The sequence below is a fragment of the Pleurodeles waltl genome, chromosome 7 (genome assembly GCF_031143425.1).
Source record: "Pleurodeles waltl isolate 20211129_DDA chromosome 7, aPleWal1.hap1.20221129, whole genome shotgun sequence".
Taxonomy (NCBI): Eukaryota; Metazoa; Chordata; class Amphibia; order Caudata; family Salamandridae; genus Pleurodeles; species Pleurodeles waltl.
In genome coordinates this window covers 72,412,829-72,434,067 of record NC_090446.1, presented here as the reverse complement: position 1 = coordinate 72,434,067, position 21,239 = coordinate 72,412,829, and the positions used below count along the sequence as shown (strand labels likewise).

The 21,239-nt window shown below is 47.8% G+C and overlaps 1 protein-coding gene across 1 annotated transcript; it reads right to left on the bottom strand.

Moving 5' to 3' along the window:
* Window positions 1-390: 390 nt before the first annotated feature.
* LOC138246817 (olfactory receptor 2AG1-like) lies at window positions 391-1,407 on the bottom strand. The gene has a single exon (XM_069201580.1). The coding sequence runs from the start codon at window positions 1,405-1,407 to the stop codon at window positions 391-393; it is 1,017 nt and encodes a 338-aa protein (XP_069057681.1).
* Between the last annotated feature and the right edge of the window lie 19,832 nt (window positions 1,408-21,239).

Genomic DNA, 21,239 nt, shown 5'->3' with positions numbered 1-21,239 from the left:
CATTTAAACAGGAGCCAGGGGTCCATTTTCCTTCAATGCACCAGGGCCTGTCACACATTTGCCACGCTACTGAGTCCTATCTGAGACATGCAGGGTTTGGTTTACAAAAATATAACCTGTCTGCTCACATCTTTTCCCAGAAATTACATTGTAAACACCCCATAAAGCCTTTCGGCTTTTGATTTTTGAAATACCGTAGGTTTTTGTTACCTATTTAATATAGCGCACATTCTGCCATTGAGGTGGCTTCAAGGCACCCCATCCCCAGTAATTCCAGCTGCCCAAGTGCCTCTGAGGGTATAGAAGTAATTTACACCAGCCCAGCCCAGGACGAGGAATTGTCAAGTGGCCATGACAATTCCTCGTCCTTGTGGAACTTGGAGCTGTGTGTCAGTGCTGAAGCCATAAAGTGGCACATCTGTCTCCCACCCTGTGCCCATCCTGACTCACCCCTGGAAGACCGCCCCAGGCAGCCCCCACACGCCTGGGCTTGCCCAGCGAGATCAGCAGCAACCCTCGGATCTCTTCCGACCGCAGGCCGTGGATGATGGGGTTAATGACCTGTCCGGCTGTGAAGCAGAGGATGGCCACGATGCGCCCTCGCGTCACCAGGTCTTCGCCGATGACGCCACGGCTCCGCAGGGAGCTCAGGCAGATGTGGTTGACCATGGGCAGGAGGAAGAGCGTTACCTGCAGCAGGTGGTAGGCCAGTGTGACCCTCGCGCGCCGGTTGGCGGGGCTGATGGCACCTGAGCGCAGCCCCTCTCGCACCACCAGGGAATAGGACGCAATGATGACTGTCAGACAGGGCAGGAGCTGTCCAACAAAGAGCCCCACTCGGGTGTATGTGAGCCAGGCCGCAGCGTCTAAGCACTCGTTGGTGCAGACCAGGGGGACGGTGACCTCACTGCCTGCAGCAAACACCTGCAGAAGGGCCATCAGGGCGTGCAGGGTCAGAGGAAGCAGAAACATTATGGCCAGCACCCTCCAAATGTTCTGCAGCGAGAGGACAGACTGGTAGGTGAGCGGGTGGCAGATGGCCACATAGCGGTCCAGGCACATGAAGACGAGGGCCCCCAGCTCTATGGCGATGCAGTAGTTCAGCAGCAGGAGGAGCAGTGCACACAGGCTGCGGAGAACGGGCTGGTTGATGTAGTGCAGCGAAAATCTCAGGATGGAGCCGCAGAAGTAGCCCACCTGGCTCAGCGTGGTGATGAGCAGCAGCATAAAACGGGCCTTGGAGGCCAAACTGCGGTGCTGCTGAAGCAGGTAGAGCCAGGCCGCGGCCGTCAGCAGGGCCATGGCCAACCCCAGCGTCAGCACAGCTATGGCCAACTGGTCGTACACCACCTGCCAGTAGAGGTGAGACAGGCCCTGTGTCTGGTTGTCTCTGACCTCTGGTAGCATGGTGTCCAAAGCAGATAAGGCCCAGCTCGGGTGTTGCAGTAGTTTTCTGAAGAGTGGATCGATGTCCGGTTTTCTCAAGTTGCCACTAATCTGGGTCGAGAGCCCAGGAGGAGGTCTCTCTGACCGACTATCAGACAAGAGTTCTGCAGTTTGGGACACAGTCCAGTTCTCACTGCATATAACAAGTAAGGTTCTTGACGCTGGAGCAAGGTCAGGCTCTGTCCTACAACAAGTCGTAATGTTCTGAGGTTTTGCCAGAACTTTAGGTGGCTGGCACAAGTGTAATTTTTCAGGTGGTGATGAGACGTTTCTCCCTCGTGATGGTGTTCCTCAGGGTAAAAGAGGTCAGAGCGGTTCTCAAATATGGTTCCCCTGGACTAATGAAGGTCCGTCTCTCTCCTGCGTGAGGAGTATGTTTCTGGAGGGTCCGATAAGATTCTCTTCTCTTTGACTGCCAACAAGGTGGTTCTGGAGATGTGGCGAGATCCGTATCTCTTCAGGGAGGACGTTGACATCGTTGACACCTCGGTGATCGAAGGTCCGAAGTCAACAGGAAACATTAAGGGGACATACTAGCCTAATTGGTAGCAATTTTTGCCTCAGGTAAATGCCACGATTAACAGGCTGCCCTCATTATCCTGGCAGGAGGGAGAGGGAGCTTGACAGGTGTGAGGGAAGAGTTGTATAACGAGCGGTCCACCCTTAACAAGCTATCCAGAGATGCAAGGTCTGAGGGCACACAGGCAAGCCACGGCTTCTTGGTCTCTCAAGGTGGACTCCCTGCATCCCCCTCAGCTGTTCATCTCCTCCCTGCTTTTCTAGTGTCCTCGACTAGGCGGTCCATTCTCCAACACTTTTTCTGTTCCGTCCCAGCTTTCCTCAGCAGTTTATTTTCTGCACTTATTCCTCTCAGCAATTCCTTCTTTTTCTCTTTTCCACCCTTGTTTATCTGTAGTTTCTGCTCTCGCTGCTTTTCACCTTTTCTCAGCCACCAGTTCTGCTTTGAAATCACTCCCTTCTCCAATCTTTCGGGCGAGTCTAGCAAACCAGTAACCACAACATTTTCTAATGTGAATAAAAAATGCCATTCCAAAGAGACGTGTGCAGTTTCATTAAGAAAACCCTGGCTATAGCTTTAAAGACTATGCACAACCGCACTAAACATTGAGATATTACTAATAGTGCTGTCCATCTTTGAACAAATCATCTCCTTTTGTTTAACTCTTCCTAAAATGCAACCCTGAAAACCCTACTTGACAGGCCTACCTTAATCCCCTCACAGTCCATCACCGATCCCCTAAGTTCTGATTTCTCCATCTCAACAACTTCAAGGTCCCCATCTTTCCCACGTGCTGATCCACCTGACCAGTTGCGAGACCAACATCACTCCTTCCTAGATAAAAAAACTGATCTACCTGGCCATTCAAGAGACCAGCACTACTCCACCCTTGATAAAAACTAAAAACTAATCTACCCGTCCAGTAGCGAGACCAACATCACTCCAACCTAGTTAAAAACGGATCCACCTGACCAGTAGTGAGACCAGCATCACTCCACCCTTGATAAAAACCGATCCACCTGACCATTCGAGAGACCAGCACCACTCCACCCTTGATAAATACTAAAAACTAATCTACCAGTCCAGTAGCGAGACCAACATCACTCCATCCTAGATAAAAACCGATCCACCTGACCAGTAGCGAGACCAGCATCATTCCACCGTCGATAAAAACTGATCCATTTGACCAGTAGTGAGACAAGCATCCCTCCATCCTAGATAAAAAACGGACAAACCTGTAACTTCAAACACGTAGCACCTGCTCCTCAGTGACAATACGACAAACAGTTCCTTCACTCACCTGTTCCATCAACAACTGTGCCGTCTACTTTGAAACATTTTTCTTATTGCCATACTAACTAATCCATTTTCAACCTCACCTTAACCCCTTCACTGCGGGCGTCGGCCACTGGCCGACTCCTGCACTACCTCCCTGGTGCGGGTCACGACCAGTGGCCAACACCAGGGAGGGGGTTAATAAATCCTCGGGTGCGTCGCACCCTAGGATTTATTTTTATTTTTTTATAACGCCGGGAGACACGGAAGCTTCCGTGTCACCCCACGCCCCCCACCCGCTCCTTTGTGACATCAGCGCGGCGCGCTGACGTTACGAAGTTGATTTCCCCATCGGAGCAGGAAGCAGCCTTGCGGCCACTTCCAGCTCCAATGGGGAAAACGGCCTTCCCCACGTTCGGGAAGGCCTCGTAAGAAAGGGGAGAGTCTCCCCTTTCTTACGAGGCCTTCTGAAAGTGTTTCCTGGCCCCCGATTGCAGCACAGCTGTTCGCACAGCACAACAGTTTCAGGAAGGCCTCGTAAGAAAGGGGAGAGTCCCCCCTTTCTTACGAGGCCTTCTGAAAGTGTTTCCTGGCCCCCGATCGCAGCTGTGCTGTGATCGGGGGCCAGGAAACACCACTAGACGCCAGGGATTTCACTTGGGGGGGTCGGCCCCATAGGAAAACGGCTCCCCCCCGGGTGCATATTTAAAAAAAAAAAAAAAGGTAGGTGCCCCCTGGGGGGGGGGGGGGGGGGGCGCGATTGCGCGCCCCCAGGGGAATTAAAATAAATATATAAATAAAAATAAAAATAAAAATAAATGGACAGGGGGTCGCCCGTGGGCAGAGCGACCCCCTGTGGGGGCAATATTTTTTTTAGATGTTGTAGGGTTTCCCTGCGGGCCATTTTGGCCCCCAAGGAAACCATACAACAAATAAAAAAAATAGGTCTATATATAGATCTATATTTATATAGATAGATATATCTATGTAGATATATCTATGTACATGGATATATCTATAGATATATCTATGTAAATATATATATATATAGAGATAGATCTATATATATATCAATCAATCAATCAAAGAGATTTATAAAGCGCGCTCAAGTCGCTGGGGGGCGCGGGGTGGGGGGGGAAAGGGGCTGGGACGATCACTGTTCGAAAAGCCAGGTTTTGAGGCCCTTCCTGAAAAGAAGTAGGGTTTGGGTCTTGCGAAGGTGGGTTGGGAGGGCGTTCCAGGTTTTGGGTGCAAGGCAGGAGAAGGATCTGCCCCCGGTGGTGGTGTGTTTGATGCGGGGGACAGAGGCGAGAGAGAGGTCAGCTGAGCAGAGGTTTCGTGTGGGGGTGTGGAAGGTGACTCTCGTTGAGGTAGGCAGGGCCTGTGTTGTGGAGTGATTTGTGCGCGAGGATGAGGATCTTGAAGGTGATCCTTTTGTCAATGGGGAGCCAGTGAAGGGATTTGAGGTGTGGAGAGATGTGTTTGTGTCGGGGGAGGTCACGGATGAGTCGTGCTGCTGAGTTCTGGATGCGCTGTAGTTTTTGCTTGAGTTTTAGAGTGGTGCCGGCGTAGAAGGCGTTTCCATAATCAAGTCTGCTGCTGATGAGTGCGTGAGTGACAGTTTTTCTGGTCTCTGTGGGGATCCATTTGAATGTTTTTTTCAGTATACGGAGTGTGTTGAAGCATGAGGAGGTGGGAGCGTTGATTTGTTGGGTCATCGAGAGGGAGGAGTCTAGGATGATGCTGAGGTTGCATGCGTGGTTGGCGGGGGTGGGTGCAGGGCCTAGCGTGGTGGGCCACCATGAGGGGTCCCAGGTGTTTTTGTGTGGGCCAAAGAGGATTATTTCGGTTTTGCTTGAGTTGAGTTTCAGGTGGTTGGCTGTCATATATATATCACTTTTGTCAATATGTGTGTGGTTTCCCTGGGGGCTGCGATCGGCCCCCAGGAAAACCAAACCCACATATAAAAGTGCTATATATATATATATGTATGTATATATATATATATATATATAGATATATAGATTTGCCACCAGTTGTCTTGCAGGTGCAGCTTGCGTCTTCAAAGCAATGCACATACTTCAACTGACGCTTTTCAACTGTAGCTTTTAGGCAGCAATAAAAAAGTCAAGTAAGTATTGTGACTATGTTTCTGCTACAAAAGGGTCAGACTTGTCTAGTGGCAGTTTTAGTGCCATAAAGAAGCGCAGAAAGTTTATATGCCTACTGCAAAGAGCAAATCTGTATTTTATGTAAATAGCTGAGTACATTAGTAAAGTCAGCCATTACATGCGCTATAATACCAATGAAATGTATGTGCGGGGTGGAGGGCGGCTATGGAGAGATGAAGGGCACTTTTGCTGGGTGGTAATGAGGGAATCCGAGGAGGAGGGAGTGGGAGCACCAATAATGATTGTTGGACTGGGCGCAGGAGGTGCTAAAGACTGTGACGAATGGTATGTGACAAGGTGTTTTTTGAGTGTCTTGTAAGAACGTGCTGAATGAGGGAAGAAGCGCAGGTAAGGTGACCTCTACTGTTGCACGTATCTCACACACACCATCGATTTTGTGACTGTCTACGTAGGCTAGTGTTTTAGAGCAACAGTTTAGCCAATAGCAGAGATGGCATCTTGATGGATGACTGCTGGCGGCACTCGGGTTATAGAGGACAGCTCTGACATAGGATCAGAGACTGAGACATCAAATACTGAGACAGCATCTGAGGGATAGGACAATGGCGCAGGCTCTGGGAGTGATTTTTCAGTTGGAGGAGTCCCATTCGATAACTCCTCTTCCAGTACATTATGAGGGAGGTGATGAGGACAGTCCTGCTGTCCCTTCTCAAGCTGTTTGTGAAACTGGGTAATAGTGGGTTAGCCCAACCCAGAGAGCAGGTGAATGTGGCGGCAAGCAGAGAGAGAGAGAGAGTGCTCTCTTGGAAGCTCCCCAATTTAGTTCAGCCCCAAATTCCACCACCCAAATCGTATTGTGGAGACATTAAAATTATCTATGGAAGAACAAACTGGTTTTGTAAGGCAGGCACCTGTGTTTTTGGTCCTGGGTTCGGCGGCCATATAGAGAAATACACTAAACCCAAACATTTCTGGTAACTAGACATTCGGGGGAGTCCACAGATGTGTGACTTGTGTGGATTCCCCAAAGTTTTCTTACCCAGAATACCCTGCAAAGCTGAAATGTTGAATAAAAACTCTATTTTTCTCGCATTTCTGTCACACAAACTACAGGAATATGCTGGGATCCACAAATTTCCTACCACCCAGTGACTCCTCACATGTCCTGATAAAAACACTACCCCATTTGAGTGCCTACTCCTAGTGCCTGCGTCCGGAATGGATCACCCCAGGGTCAACAGCTGCCTCATGTAAGGACCAACATTGAACGTTGTGTGATCTATTCCTGTCGCGGGCACCAGGCCTACCCACACAAGTGAGGTATCATTTTTATCAGGAGACTTGGGGGAACGCTGGGTGGAAAGAAATTTGTGGCTCCTCTCAGATTCCAGAACTTTCTGTCACCGAAATGTGAGGAAAACGTGTTATTTTAGCCACATTTTGAGGTTTGCAAAGGATTCTGGGTAACAGAACCTGGTCAGAGCCCCACAAGTCACCTCATCTTGGATTCCCCTGGGTTTCTAGTTTTTAAAAAATGTGCTGGTTTGCTAGGTTTCCCCAGGTGCCGGCTGAGCTAGAGCCCAAAATCCACAGGTAGGCACTGTTTTCTATGAAAAAATGTGATGTGTCCACGTTGTGTTTTGGGGCATTTCCTGTCGCGGGCGCTAGGCCTACCCACACAAGTGAGGTATCATTTTTATCGGGAGACTAGGGGGAACGCTGGGTGGAAGGAAATTTGTGGCTGCTCTCAGTTTCCAGAACTTTCTGTCACTGAAATGTGAGGAAAACGTGTTTTTTTAGCCACGTTTTGAGGTTTGCAAAGGATTCTGGGTAACAGAACCTGGTCAGAGTCCCACAAATCACCCCATCTTGGATTCCCCTAGGTCTCTAGTTTTCAAAAATGCACAGGTTTGGTAGGTGTCCCTATGTGCCGGCTGAGCTAGAGGCCAAAATCTACAGGTAGGCACTTTGCAAAAAGCAGCTCTGTTTTCTGTCAAAAAATGGGATGTGTCCATGTTGTGTTTTGGGGAATTTCCTGTCGCGGGAGCTAGGCCTACCCACACAAGTGAGGTATCACTTTTATCGGGAGACTTGGGGGAACGCTGGGTGGAAGGAAATTTGTGGCTCCTCTCAGATTCCAGAACTCTCTGTCACTGAAATGTGAGGAAATCGTGTTTTTTTAGCCACGTTTTGAGGTTTGCAAAGGATTCTGGGTAACAGAACCTGGTCAGAGCCCCACAAGTCACCCCATCTTGGATTCCCCTAGGTCTATAGTTTAAAAAAATGCACAGGTTTGGTAGGTTTCCCTATGTGCCGGCTGAGCTAGAGGCCAAAGTCTACAGGTAGGCACTTTGCAAAAAACAGCTCTGTTTTCTGTCAAAAAATGGGATGTGTCCACGTTGTGTTTTGGGGCTTTTCCTGTCGCGGGGGCTAGGCCTACCCACACAAGTGAGGTATCATTTTTATCGGGAGACTTGGGGGAACGCTGGGTGGAAGGAAATTTGTGGCTGCTCTCAGATTCCAGAACTTTCTGTCACTGATATGTGAGGAAAACGTGTTTTTTTAGCCACATTTTGAGGTTTGCAAAGGATTCTGGGTAACAGAACCTGGTCAGAGCCCCACAAATCACCCCATCTTGGATTCCCCTAGGTCACTAGTTTTAAAAAATGCACAGGTTTGGTAGGTGTCTCTATGTGCCGGCTGAGCTAGAGGCCAAAATCTACAGGTAGGCACTTTGCAAAAAACAGCTCTGTTTTCTGTCAAAAAATGGGATGTGTCCATGTTGTGTTTTGGGGAATTTCCGGTCGTGGGCGCTAGGCCTACCCACACAAGTGAGGTATCATTTTTATCGGGAGACTTGGGGGAACGCTGCGTGGAAGAAAATTTGTGGCTCCTCTCAGATTCCAGAACTTTCTGTCACTGAAATGTGAGGAAAACATGTTTTTTTAGCCACGTTTTGAGGTTTGCAAAGGATTCTGGGTAACAGAACCTGGTCAGAGCCCCACAAGTCACCCCATCTTGGATTCCCCTAGGTCTTTAGTTTTAAAAAATGCACAGGTTTGATAGGTTTCCCTATGTGCCGGCTGAGCTAGAGGCCAAAATCTACAGGTAGGCACTTTGCAAAAAAAAGCTCTGTTTTCTGTTAAAAAAAGGGGATGTGTCCACGTTGTGTTTTGGGGCATTTCCTGTCACGGGCGTTAGGCCTACCCACACAAGTGAGGTATCATTTTTGTCGGGAGGTTTGGGGGAACGCTGTGTGGAAGGAAATTTGTGGCTGCTCTCTGATTCCAGAACTTTCTGTCACTGAAATGTGAGGAAAACGTGTTTTTTTAGCCACGTTTTGAGGTTTGCAAAGGATTCTGGGTAACAGAACCTGGTCAGAGCCCCACAAGTCACCCCATCTTGGATTCCCCTAGGTCTCTAGTTTTAAAAAATGCTGACGGTGTTCAGCTGAAGAGACCGTGGCAATGGCATGACCACCCTGGAGACGAAGAGAAGGGAAAATAAACCACACAGGTGTCAGGAGGCAATTAAGTCACTTAGGTAATGAGCGGACGTTAAATTAATATTATTACTGACCAGGAGGTTAGGTGAGAAAGGGGCATTTCCGGACTCAAACTGTGGGTTGTCAGAGCACCAATTAAAGACTGCCTCCATAGAAGCACTGAACTTATGAACGTTTTCTGCCGGGCTCGCTACAACTTCAGTGATGACACTCAGATCACCCTAATATTCAAACAGCTCTCACAGGTCAAAACTTTCAGACTTAACGAATGCCATTCGAACAATGACTGAAAAAGAAACGCATGAAACTCAGCTCTTCAAAAACAATAATTCTCACCTGTGGAACGTGTAATACTAAAATATCATATTTACTTGTCAATCTGGAATTGGGGCAGCCGCCTACCAGTTCAACTGAAATGCAAAACCTTGGAGTGATAGTGGACTTCAACATCTCACTTCAGTCTAAGTCAACAAAGTGAGAAGAGACTTATTCTACACAATGAGGTTTCTATGGCAGATTTACCTCTATGGTAGGCTCTCGCATAGAATACAAGCATCACCAATGCTAGTGATATCCAGGCCAAATAATACAAAAGAACACTACATTGGACCCACTAGAAAATCAAAACTCCAAAATATAGTTGTTGGAAAATGGGTTATTGGTAGGGCAGGTAGGTACCTACACCTAGCAACAAGCCACTAACCTCCACATAGGTACAGTTAGGTCTCAGTAAATTAATCCCAGCTCAACCCTTGGTAGCTTGGCAACGAGCGTCAAGGCTTAATTTAGGAGACAAAGTGTAAAGCATTCAAATATCACAAAACAGTAATTAAATAAAACACAGGAAACAGTTTAAAAATCCAAAACCAATTTATAAAATTAGTTTATATTTTTATCTTTAAAATTACATAGGGAGATATGAATTTTTAAAGAATTATTACTTTTCTAGCGCTTAGAAACAAAAAGCGCCAATCGGGTCATCTGGTTGCACCTCGACCGGGGCAAAGTCAAACTTTCAGGCCGACCGCGATGGAGCCCTGCTCGGCTACAGGTCGCGGGAGGCCTCGGTTAAAAAGTTACCTTCTGACTTAGTCTTTATTTTGAAGTTTTTCTTCACCGGGACGAACCTGCCAGTTGAATCCGACCTCCTGGAGCCCTTGTCCGGATACACGATGTGGGTTTCCTCGGTGGAGACTTTTACCTTCGGACTTAGTCGTTTTTTCGAGATGAAAATCCTTCGACCGGGGTAAACCTGGATCTTGATCCGACGTCCATGGAGCCCTTCTCGGATACGATGGCTGGGAGGTCCCGGTCAACTTTTTACGTTCGGACTTAGTCTCTTTTTTGGATGTTTTTCTTTACCGGGACGAACCACGAAGTCAGGCCGGGTCGCGGTTGAGGCAAGCCGGCTAGAATTTCCGCAGCGGGTCGGTCCCTCTCTGGAGCTTTTTTCCAAAAATTCTCAAATCTTTTCCAAACTTCTGGGGCTTCACCCAGATGTTCTTTTAAGGTTCTTTTGGGGTCCACAGCTCACCCCAAGGGTCCAGAAGTTCTGTGATGGTCCTTGGGGGGTGCGGACTTCAACTCCCAGAATGCACCTGGCGCAAACTCCTTTTTGGCCACTGGACAGTGGTCAGCTGGTCGCTTTCTTCAGGAGTTGGTGCAGGGGACTCTGGTTTAGCAATTTTTCACCTGTAGCAAACAGGGAGTCCCTCCTTGAACCAGTTGAAGCCAGGCAAAGTCGTTCTTGTGGTGAAGCCCAAGTGTGCAGCTGGTGCAGTCTTTCTGAGTGCAGGGTCCAGGTGCAGGCCAGGGGTCCAGCAGGGCAGTCCTTCTTCTTCTTTAGTTCCTTTCTTGTTGAATTCTGGAGGGGATCTGAGGTGTGGGTGCAGGTCTGCCAGTTTTATCCTTGCTCCTGGGTGAAAAGCAGGGGGGCCCTGGTTCTCCAATCAGGGACAGGGTTGTCCCCCTGTGATGACCACTTCCTGGGAAGTGTGGCAAAAATCCATCCCAGAAGGCAACAGTCTCTAAAAATCCAACATGGATGAATCTGATTTTTGGAGGTTACATCTGGCTGAGCCCACCCACTGGTGTGGCTAAAAATCATAAACACACCCCTCTCCTGCCCTCTCCTAATCTAATCAAGGGGGCACCTAGCTGTCTGGGGTTGCAGGATGTGGGGGTGTTGCTGAGTGCTTCAGATGTCCTTCTCTGCCTTTGAAGACCAGTTTGGAAGCCCTCCCCCTTCCTGCCTCACCATCTGCTGAGGGGAGATTCTCTCCCCCAAGCACATTCCTTTGTGTGAAGCCAGGCCACTTCAAACCTCATCAAAGTAGCCTGGCAGAAGCTGCTGCAGGCTGGCCAATCAGAGCAAAGCAGCAAAAACAATGCAGAGCTGAAATTGGCAACTTTTTAGGTAAAGTCTAAACTTTTTACCTGAACAAGTTATATTAAATCCAACAACTGGAAGTTGTGGGATTTATTACAACAATTAATTTGATACCAAATTCTTGGTATGTAACTTTTAAGGAGACTTTAAAATTTAAAATAAAGTCTGCCCATTCTAGCCTATGAAGGCCATTTACTTCAATGAGGGAAAAACGAATTTGGCTGTTTTTACCTCACCAGGGCTTATAAATCTATTTTTATAAAGTCCCTGCTTATAGTTACATGGCACCCAGCCCTAGGGGCACATAGGGCATTCCTTAGGGGTGACTTATATGTAAAAATAAGGTAGTTTAAGACTTTGGAAGTACCTTTAATTCCAAAGTCGAATTTGCATATAACTTTAATTTAAAAGCAGCCAGCAAGGCAGGCTTGCTTTTAAAATGACACTGGGCACCTCAGCAATGCACCTAGGTGTGCACCACCTATGCTGTGGTCCCTAAACCTACATGCCCTACAATATACTAGGGACTTATAGGTAGGTTAACTTAGCCAATTTTAATTAGCCTAATTTGCATATCCATTTTACACAGAGCACAGGCCCTGGGACTGGTTAGCAGTACCCAGGGCACCATCAGAGTCAGGAAAACACCAGCAAAAAGTGGAAAATGGGGGCAAAAAGTTATGGGGCCTCTGCAATTAGCCCTGTTTTCTCACACAACCCCCCCCCCCCAGCCCACACGCCCAGGAGACTCAGCCCAACCCTGGGAGAGTCTTCCTGGCTTGTTAGGCGAGGAAGACAGTGAAGAAAACTGGCTGTCCCTTTGCAGGGCCTACTCTGCCTTATATCCTCCTGTCAGGGTCACTCCCTCTGGGTAGTGAAGAAATCCCAACAGTAAAAGGACCCAACTCAAACTGAAACTTCCCTCTAGGGGGGTCTTCCTCCTCTCTCTCTGCCAACTTGGGTAGTGAGGTGCCCACCTCCCCTACTCCAAACTTTGCTAGGGCAACACCTAGCTTACCCAAAGAGGTCACCTAACACTTGAGCAACCCCACCATGACCAATAGGGTCAGGGGGCTTACTTTGCTATTGGCCCTGGGGTCTGCCTCCCAGGCCAAGTACAGTGCTGCCAGGAAGGCTAGCACCCAGCAGAGGCTACTGACAGCTGTCAGTACCCAGAACCACACCCTAAGCTCTCCACTGACAGGTGGCTGAGCTGCTTCAAGGGCAATTTTGGGGTCCTGGCACCCCTCTTGCTGTCTAGAGTGGGGGGCTACCACCTCCTGTGGCAGACACCCTCCTTCCACTCTCCCTTCTGTCAGTGCAGGGGCAACACCCTGCATCTGGACAGCTGCCTGACTACTCAGGACTTCCTTGGGGTCAGGGGAGGCCTCACCAGTGCCAACTCTGGGCTCCCCCCCTACTGGGGCAGAAGGCCTTTGGCTCCCTGGAACTCTCTTTAAGAGTGGCCTACCCTTCCTTTTCTTCTTTACTTTTCTTGGGGACCCCTGTCTCCTAATTGTAGGGACTGACTCCCCAGGACTTTGGGTTGGGGGGGCACCCTGGGCGACCACCCCATCTGTGACCAGACTCACCTCTGGGAGGTCATTGCCCAGGATACAATCTAGGGGAAGGTCAGCACTGACTACCACCCTAGTCCAGTCAAGGATACCCTCCCTCTCTAGGGGCACTATGGCTACAGGTTTGGAGGTGACCTCCCCTGTGGCTATCCTTACTTTCTTTGTCTTTCCTGGGACATACATGTCTGGGGTCACTAACCGGTCACTCACTATAGTGTGACTGGCACAGGTGTCTCTCAGGCCAGTGGTAAGGATCCCATTCACTTGAATGTGGTGGAAGTGCCTACTCCCACCCTCAGGGATCACCAGCTTACCATCTGGTCCTGTCTCCCAGCTCAATGCTAGGAGGACTTCATCATCTGAGGAATCCTCCTCTATGGCTACACTGGACAGCCCAGTGCTAACCACCTTCTTTGGACAGGCTGCATCTCCTCTGAAGTGACCTGTCTGCTGACAGTCAAAGCAAGCCCTACTGTCCAAGAGTTTTTTTAACCCTGGGTCTCCCTGTCTCTGCTTGTCAGAGTGGGAGTGGGATTTACTCTCCTCCTTCTTAGGGTTCTGGGGTACAGAGGGAGTCTCTGTGGTGGGCTTACCACCTCCCTCCTTAGGTTTTTGGGGACCTGTCCCCCCCTTCTTGGAGTCTCCCCCCTGGGACTTGACAACCACCCTGGTTCTCAACCACTCATCAGCTGCCTCCCCTAGCTCTCTAGGGTTGGTCTGCTTAGAGTCCACTAGATGCTGGCGTAACCTTTCTTGGATACAATTGGTCAAGATGTGCTCTCTCATGATCAGATTGTATAACCCCTCATAAGTATCTACTTTGTTACCAATAATCCAGCCCTCTAGTGCCTTTAGTGAAATGTCCACAAAGTCAACCCAAGACTGGGTACTGACCTTCTGGGTGTCCCTGAACTTCATTCTATATTGCTCTGGGGTCAGACCAAACTTCTTGGCTAAGCACCTCTTCATACTAGGGTATGAATCTGCCTCCTCCCCCCTTAAGGTCAGAAGCCTATCCCTCCCTGAGTTGGGGACCAACTCCCACAAAAGGGAACCCCAGTATTGAGGCCTAACCCTTCTCATTTGGAGTGCCCTCTCAAAGGCCCCCAGCCACTTATCTATGTCATCCCCCTCTACATAAGCAGGAACTACCGCCTTGGGTAACCTGGGGCAAACTCCCCCAGCCATGGACACCTCAGCTTCTTTATCGCTGCTTCCTTCTCTTTTCTCTTTGTATGCCCACTTTTTCTTTTCTAGGGCCAGCTTCTCTGCTTCCAAAGCTATGTATGCTAGCTGGGCCTCCAGCTCTCTTTCTCTGATGGATGGGTTCTCTCCTCCTGAAAGGACCCCCTTCCCACCACTAGCTTTGGATCTGCCCCTAGTGACTGTATTTACTGAGGACCGTTCTTCCTCATCCTCACTTAGGCTCAGATGCCTTCCCTCCCCTGAGTGGTTAGAGCTTGCATCCTCCCTTCTTTCTCCCTCCTCTGGAGCTTCTTCTGACTCTACCTCTTGGGCCTCAGCCCATGCTGTCAGGGATGTGATCAGGATTTGCTTCCTGAGATCAGTGGTTGCAGGCAACCCTCTTTCAATACACAACCCCCTAAGCTGGACTACTGTCAGTGTGGGTAGGCTAGCCAGATCAAGCTCCATGGTTCCCTAGTTTTGTGTCAACAAAAACTTTTTGCAAAAATTGGAAACAAGAATTTAGAAAAATTACAAAAATTCAATAATTGAAATTAATCCAAATTAGAAATTAAAAACAATTTTTGCACTAGGACAATTTAAAGGATTTTTAATTTGTTTTACCCAAAACTGTAACGTGATATTGAACACAAGTACAGGATCCCGTCGCTGCTTCCAATTATGTTGGAAAATGGGTTATTGGTAGGGCAGGTAGGTACCTACACCTAGCAACAAGCCACTAACCTCCACATAGGTACAGTTAGGTCTCTGTAAATTAATCCCAGCTCAACCCTTGGTAGCTTGGCAACGAGCGTCAAGGCTTAACTTAGGAGACAAAGTGTAAAGCATTCAAATATCACAAAACAGTAATTAAATAAAACACAGGAAACAGTTTAAAAATCCAAAACCAATTTATAAAATTAGTTTATATTTTTATCTTTAAAATGACACAAAAACGATTAAAATCGGTTCAGGGGAACCGGAGATATGAATTTTTAAAGAATTATTACTTTTCTAGCGCTTAGAAACAAAAAGCGCCAATCGGGTCATCTGGTTGCACCTCGACCGGGGCAAAGTCAAACTTTCAGGCCGACCGCGATGGAGCCCTGCTCGGCTACAGGTCGCGGGAGGCCTCGGTTAAAAAGTTACCTTCTGACTTAGTCTTTATTTTGAAGTTTTTCTTCACCGGGACGAACCGGCTAGTTGAATCCGACCTCCTGGAGCCCTTGTCCGGATACGCGATGTGGGTTTCCTCGGTGGAGACTTTTACCTTCGGACTTAGTCGTTTTTTCGAGATGAAAATCCTTCGACCGGGGTAAACCTGGATCTTGATCCGACGTCCATGGAGCCCTTCTCGGATACGATGGCTGGGAGGTCCCGGTCAACTTTTTACGTTCGGACTTAGTCTCTTTTTTGGATGTTTTTCTTTACCGGGACGAACCACGAAGTCAGGCCGGGTCGCGGTTGAGGCAAGCCGGCTAGAATTTCCGCGGCGGGTCGGTCCCTCTCTGGAGCTTTTTTCCAAAGATTCTCAAATCTTTTCCAAACTTCTGGGGCTTCACCCAGATGTTCTTTTAAGGTTCTTTTGGGGTCCACAGCTCACCCCAAGGGTCCAGAAGTTCTGTGATGGTCCTTGGGGGGTGTGGACTTCAACTCCCAGAATGCACCTGGCGCAAACTCCTTTTTGGCCACTGGACAGTGGTCAGCTGGTCGCTTTCTTCAGGAGTTGGTGCAGGGGACTCTGGTTTAGCAATTTTTCACCTGTAGCAAACAGGGAGTCCCTCCTTGAACCAGTTGAAGCCAGGCAAAGTCCTTCTTGTGGTGAAGCCCAAGTGTGCAGCTGGTGCAGTCCTTCTGAGTGCAGGGTCCAGGTGCAGGCCAGGGGTCCAGCAGGGTAGTCCTTCTTCTTCTTTAGTTCCTTTCTTGTTGAATTCTGGAGGGGATCTGAGGTGTGGGTGCAGGTCTGCCAGTTTTATCCTTGCTCCTGGGTGAAAAGCAGGGGGGCCCTGGTTCTCCAATCAGGGACAGGGTCGTCCCCCTGTGATGACCACTTCCTGGGAAGTGTGGCAAAAATCCATCCCAGAAGGCAACAGTCTCTAAAAATCCAACATGGATGAATCTGATTTTTGGAGGTTACATCTGGCTGAGCCCACCCACTGGTGTGGCTAAAAATCATAAACACACCCCTCTCCTGCCCTCTCCTAATCTAATCAAGGGGGCACCTAATTGTCTGGGGTTGCAGGATGTGGGGGTGTTGCTGGGTGCTCCAGATGTCCTTCTCTGCCTTTGAAGACCAGTTTGGCAGCCCTCCCCCTTCCTGCCTCACCATCTGCTGAGGGGAGATTCTCTCCCCCAAGCACATTCCTTTGTGTGAAGCCAGGCCACTTCACACCTCATCAAAGTAGCCTGGCAGAAGCTGCTGCAGGCTGGCCAATCAGAGCAAAGCAGCAAAAACAATGCAGAGCTGAAATTGGCAACTTTTTAGGTAAAGTCTAAACTTTTTACCTGAACAAGTTATATTAAATCCAACAACTGGAAGTTGTGGGATTTATTACAACAATTAATTTGATACCAAATTCTTGGTATGTAACTTTTAAGGAGACTTTAAAATTTAAAATAAAGTCTGCCCATTCTAGCCTATGAAGGCCATTTACTTCAATGAGGGAAAAACGAATTTGGCTGTTTTTACCTCACCAGGGCTTATAAATCTATTTTTATAAAGTCCCTGCTTATAGTTACATGGCACCCAGCCCTAGGGGCACATAGGGCATACCTTAGGGGTGACTTATATGTAAAAATAAGGTAGTTTAAGACTTTGGAAGTACCTTTAATTCCAAAGTCGAATTTGCATATAACTTTAATTTAAAAGCAGCCAGCAAGGCAGGCTTGCTTTTAAAATGACACTGGGCGCCTCAGCAATGCACCTAGGTGTGTACCACCTATGCTGTGGTCCCTAAACCTACATGCCCTACCATATACTAGGGACTTATAGGTAGTTTAACTTAGCCAATTATAATTAGCCTAATTTGCATATCCATTTTACACAGAGCACAGGCCCTGGGACTGGTTAGCAGTACCCAGGGCACCATCAGAGTCAGGAAAACACCAGCAAAAAGTGGAAAATGGGGGCAAAAAGTTATGGGGCCTCTGCAATCAGCCCTGTTTTCTCACAATAGTGCACACAGCAGCTAGATAGGTCTTCCACCAAACGGACAGGGCCATATAAAACCTGCACTCTAAGTAATACACAGGTTACTAGTAGCCAGAAGGGTAGCCTTTTAAGCCATCTGAATTGTTCAAAGTGGGAGCTTTAGATGTGAACACAGCTTCTTACAAACAAAACTCATGCTATACAATCAAACGAAAAACCTTAGATCAAGAGTGCTTCCTATTACTGGTAACTCATGCGTACCACAGAACCTGCATAGGAGGTAGTTGCTTCTCAATGGAGACATAGAAATTCTGGAATAAACTTTAAAGGAAGAAAGAATATCAGATCTACTATTAACCATTTGCAGTTCCAAAGAGGATCGAGGTCCTGGCTTCCTCCATACCCATGACTCAGTAGTATGTTACTAAAGAAGCACCAACCACCACTAAGACCATGATTCTGATTGGTTTGTATATGCTTCTTGTGAACTTACCCTCACCCTTCTTTGCCTATCACCACAGGTGTAAAATGCACTTGCTAGCCGCTGAGTCATGTTTGAAGCACTCTCACTCGGGTCATCACATGCAACACCAATACTCCAGACCAACAGAGGACACAGTTCCTCTCCACTATTCTCTCATTTATGCACCTCAGACTCAAAGCCACTATCCACTGGACTGCAATGCATTTGAAACCTCAACAAAAGGTGGGAAGGATCTGTAAGAATGATCCAATACTTAACAGTAATGTTGCTTCGGACGAGGGATCTTATAAATCAGTGGGTTTCTACAATGTTCTCCATTCCATATGTCAGTCAGCAAAAGAGAACGAGCATTGTCAAAGTCAACAGGTTTGACTTTTGTATATTGCTTACATGGAGACAGACAATTTCCACGTACCTTCTATGGGCTGACTCCATCTTTCTCTTTTTCTTTCTCTATTTACCTCTGCATATATTAATACCTATAGTACACATACTTTTATAGATTTACATAGATTTTATTTATGTGTAGAGTACACATATATTTATATTTTTACGTAGACTTCATTTGAAGATGCTGGTGCACAAGACTAAATTTTTGCAAGTAATCATTTTGATTATTTTGTGACACTGAGCATTTGGTCTGCATTCAGAGCCCCTCCTCCCACAAAGGGCGAGGTTACCTCAACAGCACACTGCCTGATAAAACTATGATTGAAACCTAACCTTCCTCCTTCACCTCTACCTCTCTTTCCTCGATCATGCTGATTGCAAGATGAAGTGACAAGTAAAAGAGAACTCCCGCCTAGCTGCTCTTTCAGCTACGTGAATGTCACCTGTATTTTGGGGCAATGCCAGAGGTCCACAGTGTTTTCTATCATGCCCAGAATTATTGCAATTATCCTGCCTCATGAGCTAAATTCCATCCTAGTTTCTGTACAGTGCTCAAGAAAGTTGGGGTTTGGATACTCTCGGGCAAGAGAGAACCCTATCCATCTCCATGTTTGATTGGTTCTCAGATGCTGGGATGTAAAAGGGGCCTTGACTTTGTCAAACAACAGGTCCAAGACTAACTTGGACTCTCAGCAAAGGTTCACCTCCAAACATGTGTGAGAGTTGCCTATAATTTTGAATATATTTCTGTTCAAAGATTGAAACAGTGGCCTGTCAATCATGAAATACAGCTGAGTATCACCTGAGAACAAGCGGAAGCACAGACTGTACAAATGATTGAGGTGGCTATAGTTTGCTATCAAGCAAGGTAAATAGGCAAGTCCAACTTTGTACTCTGCTACAAAATAGTTTAAAATCCCTTGATGATCATGTATATCAAATGCTTCAGAGATGCCAAATGGCACCGTTAATCTGACTTCCTTTCTGATTGAGAATATGCAGCCGATGTGTACCAATCTTTATTTGTGTAGTGTGTGTCCAGAGGGAAAACTCTATAGGTGAATCAGGATGCAAAAAGTTAGAACATGTTAGATTTGCTTCTGTGAACAAATGGTCAGTGACATATCTGGGATTAGGATAAATCACAGGGTAAAAAAGGCAGGTTCCTATGACAGAAGTAGGGTAAGAGTAAGGTACAAGATCGTGGCACAGATGGAGGTCGAGAGGGGTACAAGGAGTTAAAGATACTTGTCTTGGCCACACAGCGAGACAGGCTGAAAAGCAGAGGACTCAATGAGCATGTCGAAGGTCACACTGAGAGTCGTTTAGAAACATAAAGTTTGAGGTAGCTAGAGGTGAAGCATTTGCATGTGGTCACAAGAAATTGAGAGGGCAAGCCAGGTTAGACTAGAGTGCAATGTACACGAGACCACACAGAATGTCATAGACAGAGCCGGGATTGGACAGAGTCACCCCAGGATGAAGGAAATGGTGAGGTCAAACATAAAATGAGGGGCACAGATCGGAGATCCGAAGGCAGAGGAAGATTAGTGTACAAGACATTATCAGAGATAGGATAATACGGTGACACATGAAGGTCGAACTACTTGCTTAGAGCCCCTTAGAGAGTCAGTGGTCAAACTGGGATTTGACTAAGGAATGGTGTTTGAGGGAACTTGGGAGAACCAATGACCGAGTCTGTTTTATAATAAGGGATATTAGGGCCATTGCTTAACTTGCGGAGCTAAATCAGGGACCAGTGACAGTGTTGTGGGACTTGTCTGCGGTCAGAATGTCAGTGATAAATCCAAGGTTACACTATGTCGCAGTACGTGCTAGTGGCAGAAGTGGCTACCAAGGGAAGAAGGGGCTTGCCTCAGTTCACACACAATTCAGTGCAAAGGTGGTGAAATGTAAGAGAATAGAACCCATCCTGCACATTTAGATCAGATGCTCCCAACTTCCCGTCCCAAGTCACAACTAAAAGTGTAAGTATAAAAACGCCTGCCACTCTCTAGCACATGACCTTTTTTCTTTTCTAAGGTAAATCAAAGCACTGCCAAGGGGTAATTAATTCCTCTCCACTTCTTTTTCTGCTACTACCAGCAGTACCCACCTGTAGACTTTTGCTCTCAGCACCACATATCATACCTCCCATTGGTACAAGCTCCCCAGGCACAACCAGTCCTACAATCTCACCCGCATCTGTATGCCTGACACTGCCTAAGTCTTATCAGTAAAAACCTCCTGTGTCCTCATCCCGTTAGCACTAAAGTATACAAAAAAGATGGAATGGTTGAATTAAACACAGCCATTGGTAATTACTCTGGGGGTGTCCCAGTCCATCTTTATTTGCACATCATGCCACCTCAGTTTGGAACCAGCCATATGCAAATCAGCCTAGAACTTGCTTCAAAAGTAACAGTCCAGCCCAAAGTGTCAAGCCAGGTCCTCCCTGAACCAGAGCATAGGCAAACCAATCCCATCAGCAACATATCAATCACCCTCACCTCCTTTGTCTCCGTCCTTCACAATGGCACTCAGTGACCTATCCTTACCCCATCACTGGCCCTCCTGTTGAGCACCTCATCAATACACCCTCAACAAATTTAAGAGGTACCACCACCCCACATTCCCACCCAAGGTGGCGCATTACGCAGCTGCGGAGCTCCTTTGAATGTAGCCCATGCACAACGGTCTCCACCACCTGGCCGATTGTGAAAAAGATCAAGAGGGTGGTCTTGGCCGTGGAGACCATCCACTCTCTACCTAGGCCTCAATTGTGCAGGGGGCCCAAGGAGAACGAAGGGCAAGATTGGCAGCAGGTAGAAGCCCGTCTGGGCGAGGTGAACCAGCAGTATCCTACGTGCTTGTACGCTGGAGGGGACAATGGTGCCTGAGATGAGGCCTTGCAGCAGCACAAGCGCATAGAAGAGGCTGATGGCTGCCACGCTGGGCAGAATGATGGCAAGTGTCATGGCGAACCTGGAGTAGGTCAATAATGTGCTGGTGTCCAGACTGTCCACGTGGCACAAGATGAAGCCCTGCCTGTCGCTTCCCTCCAAGATCTGCAGGAGAGCCACGACCACTGGAGGCATCAGAGGGACCAGAAAGACCAGGAGCAGGGCTTTGTGGACATTCTCCTCTGCGAAGACTGACTCGTAGCTCTGGGGTCTGCATACGGC

Coding starts and splice junctions, on each gene's coding strand:
- LOC138246817 (XM_069201580.1), bottom strand. CDS start 1,407: ATGCTACCAGAGGTCAGAGACAACCAGACACAGGGCCTGTCTCACCTC.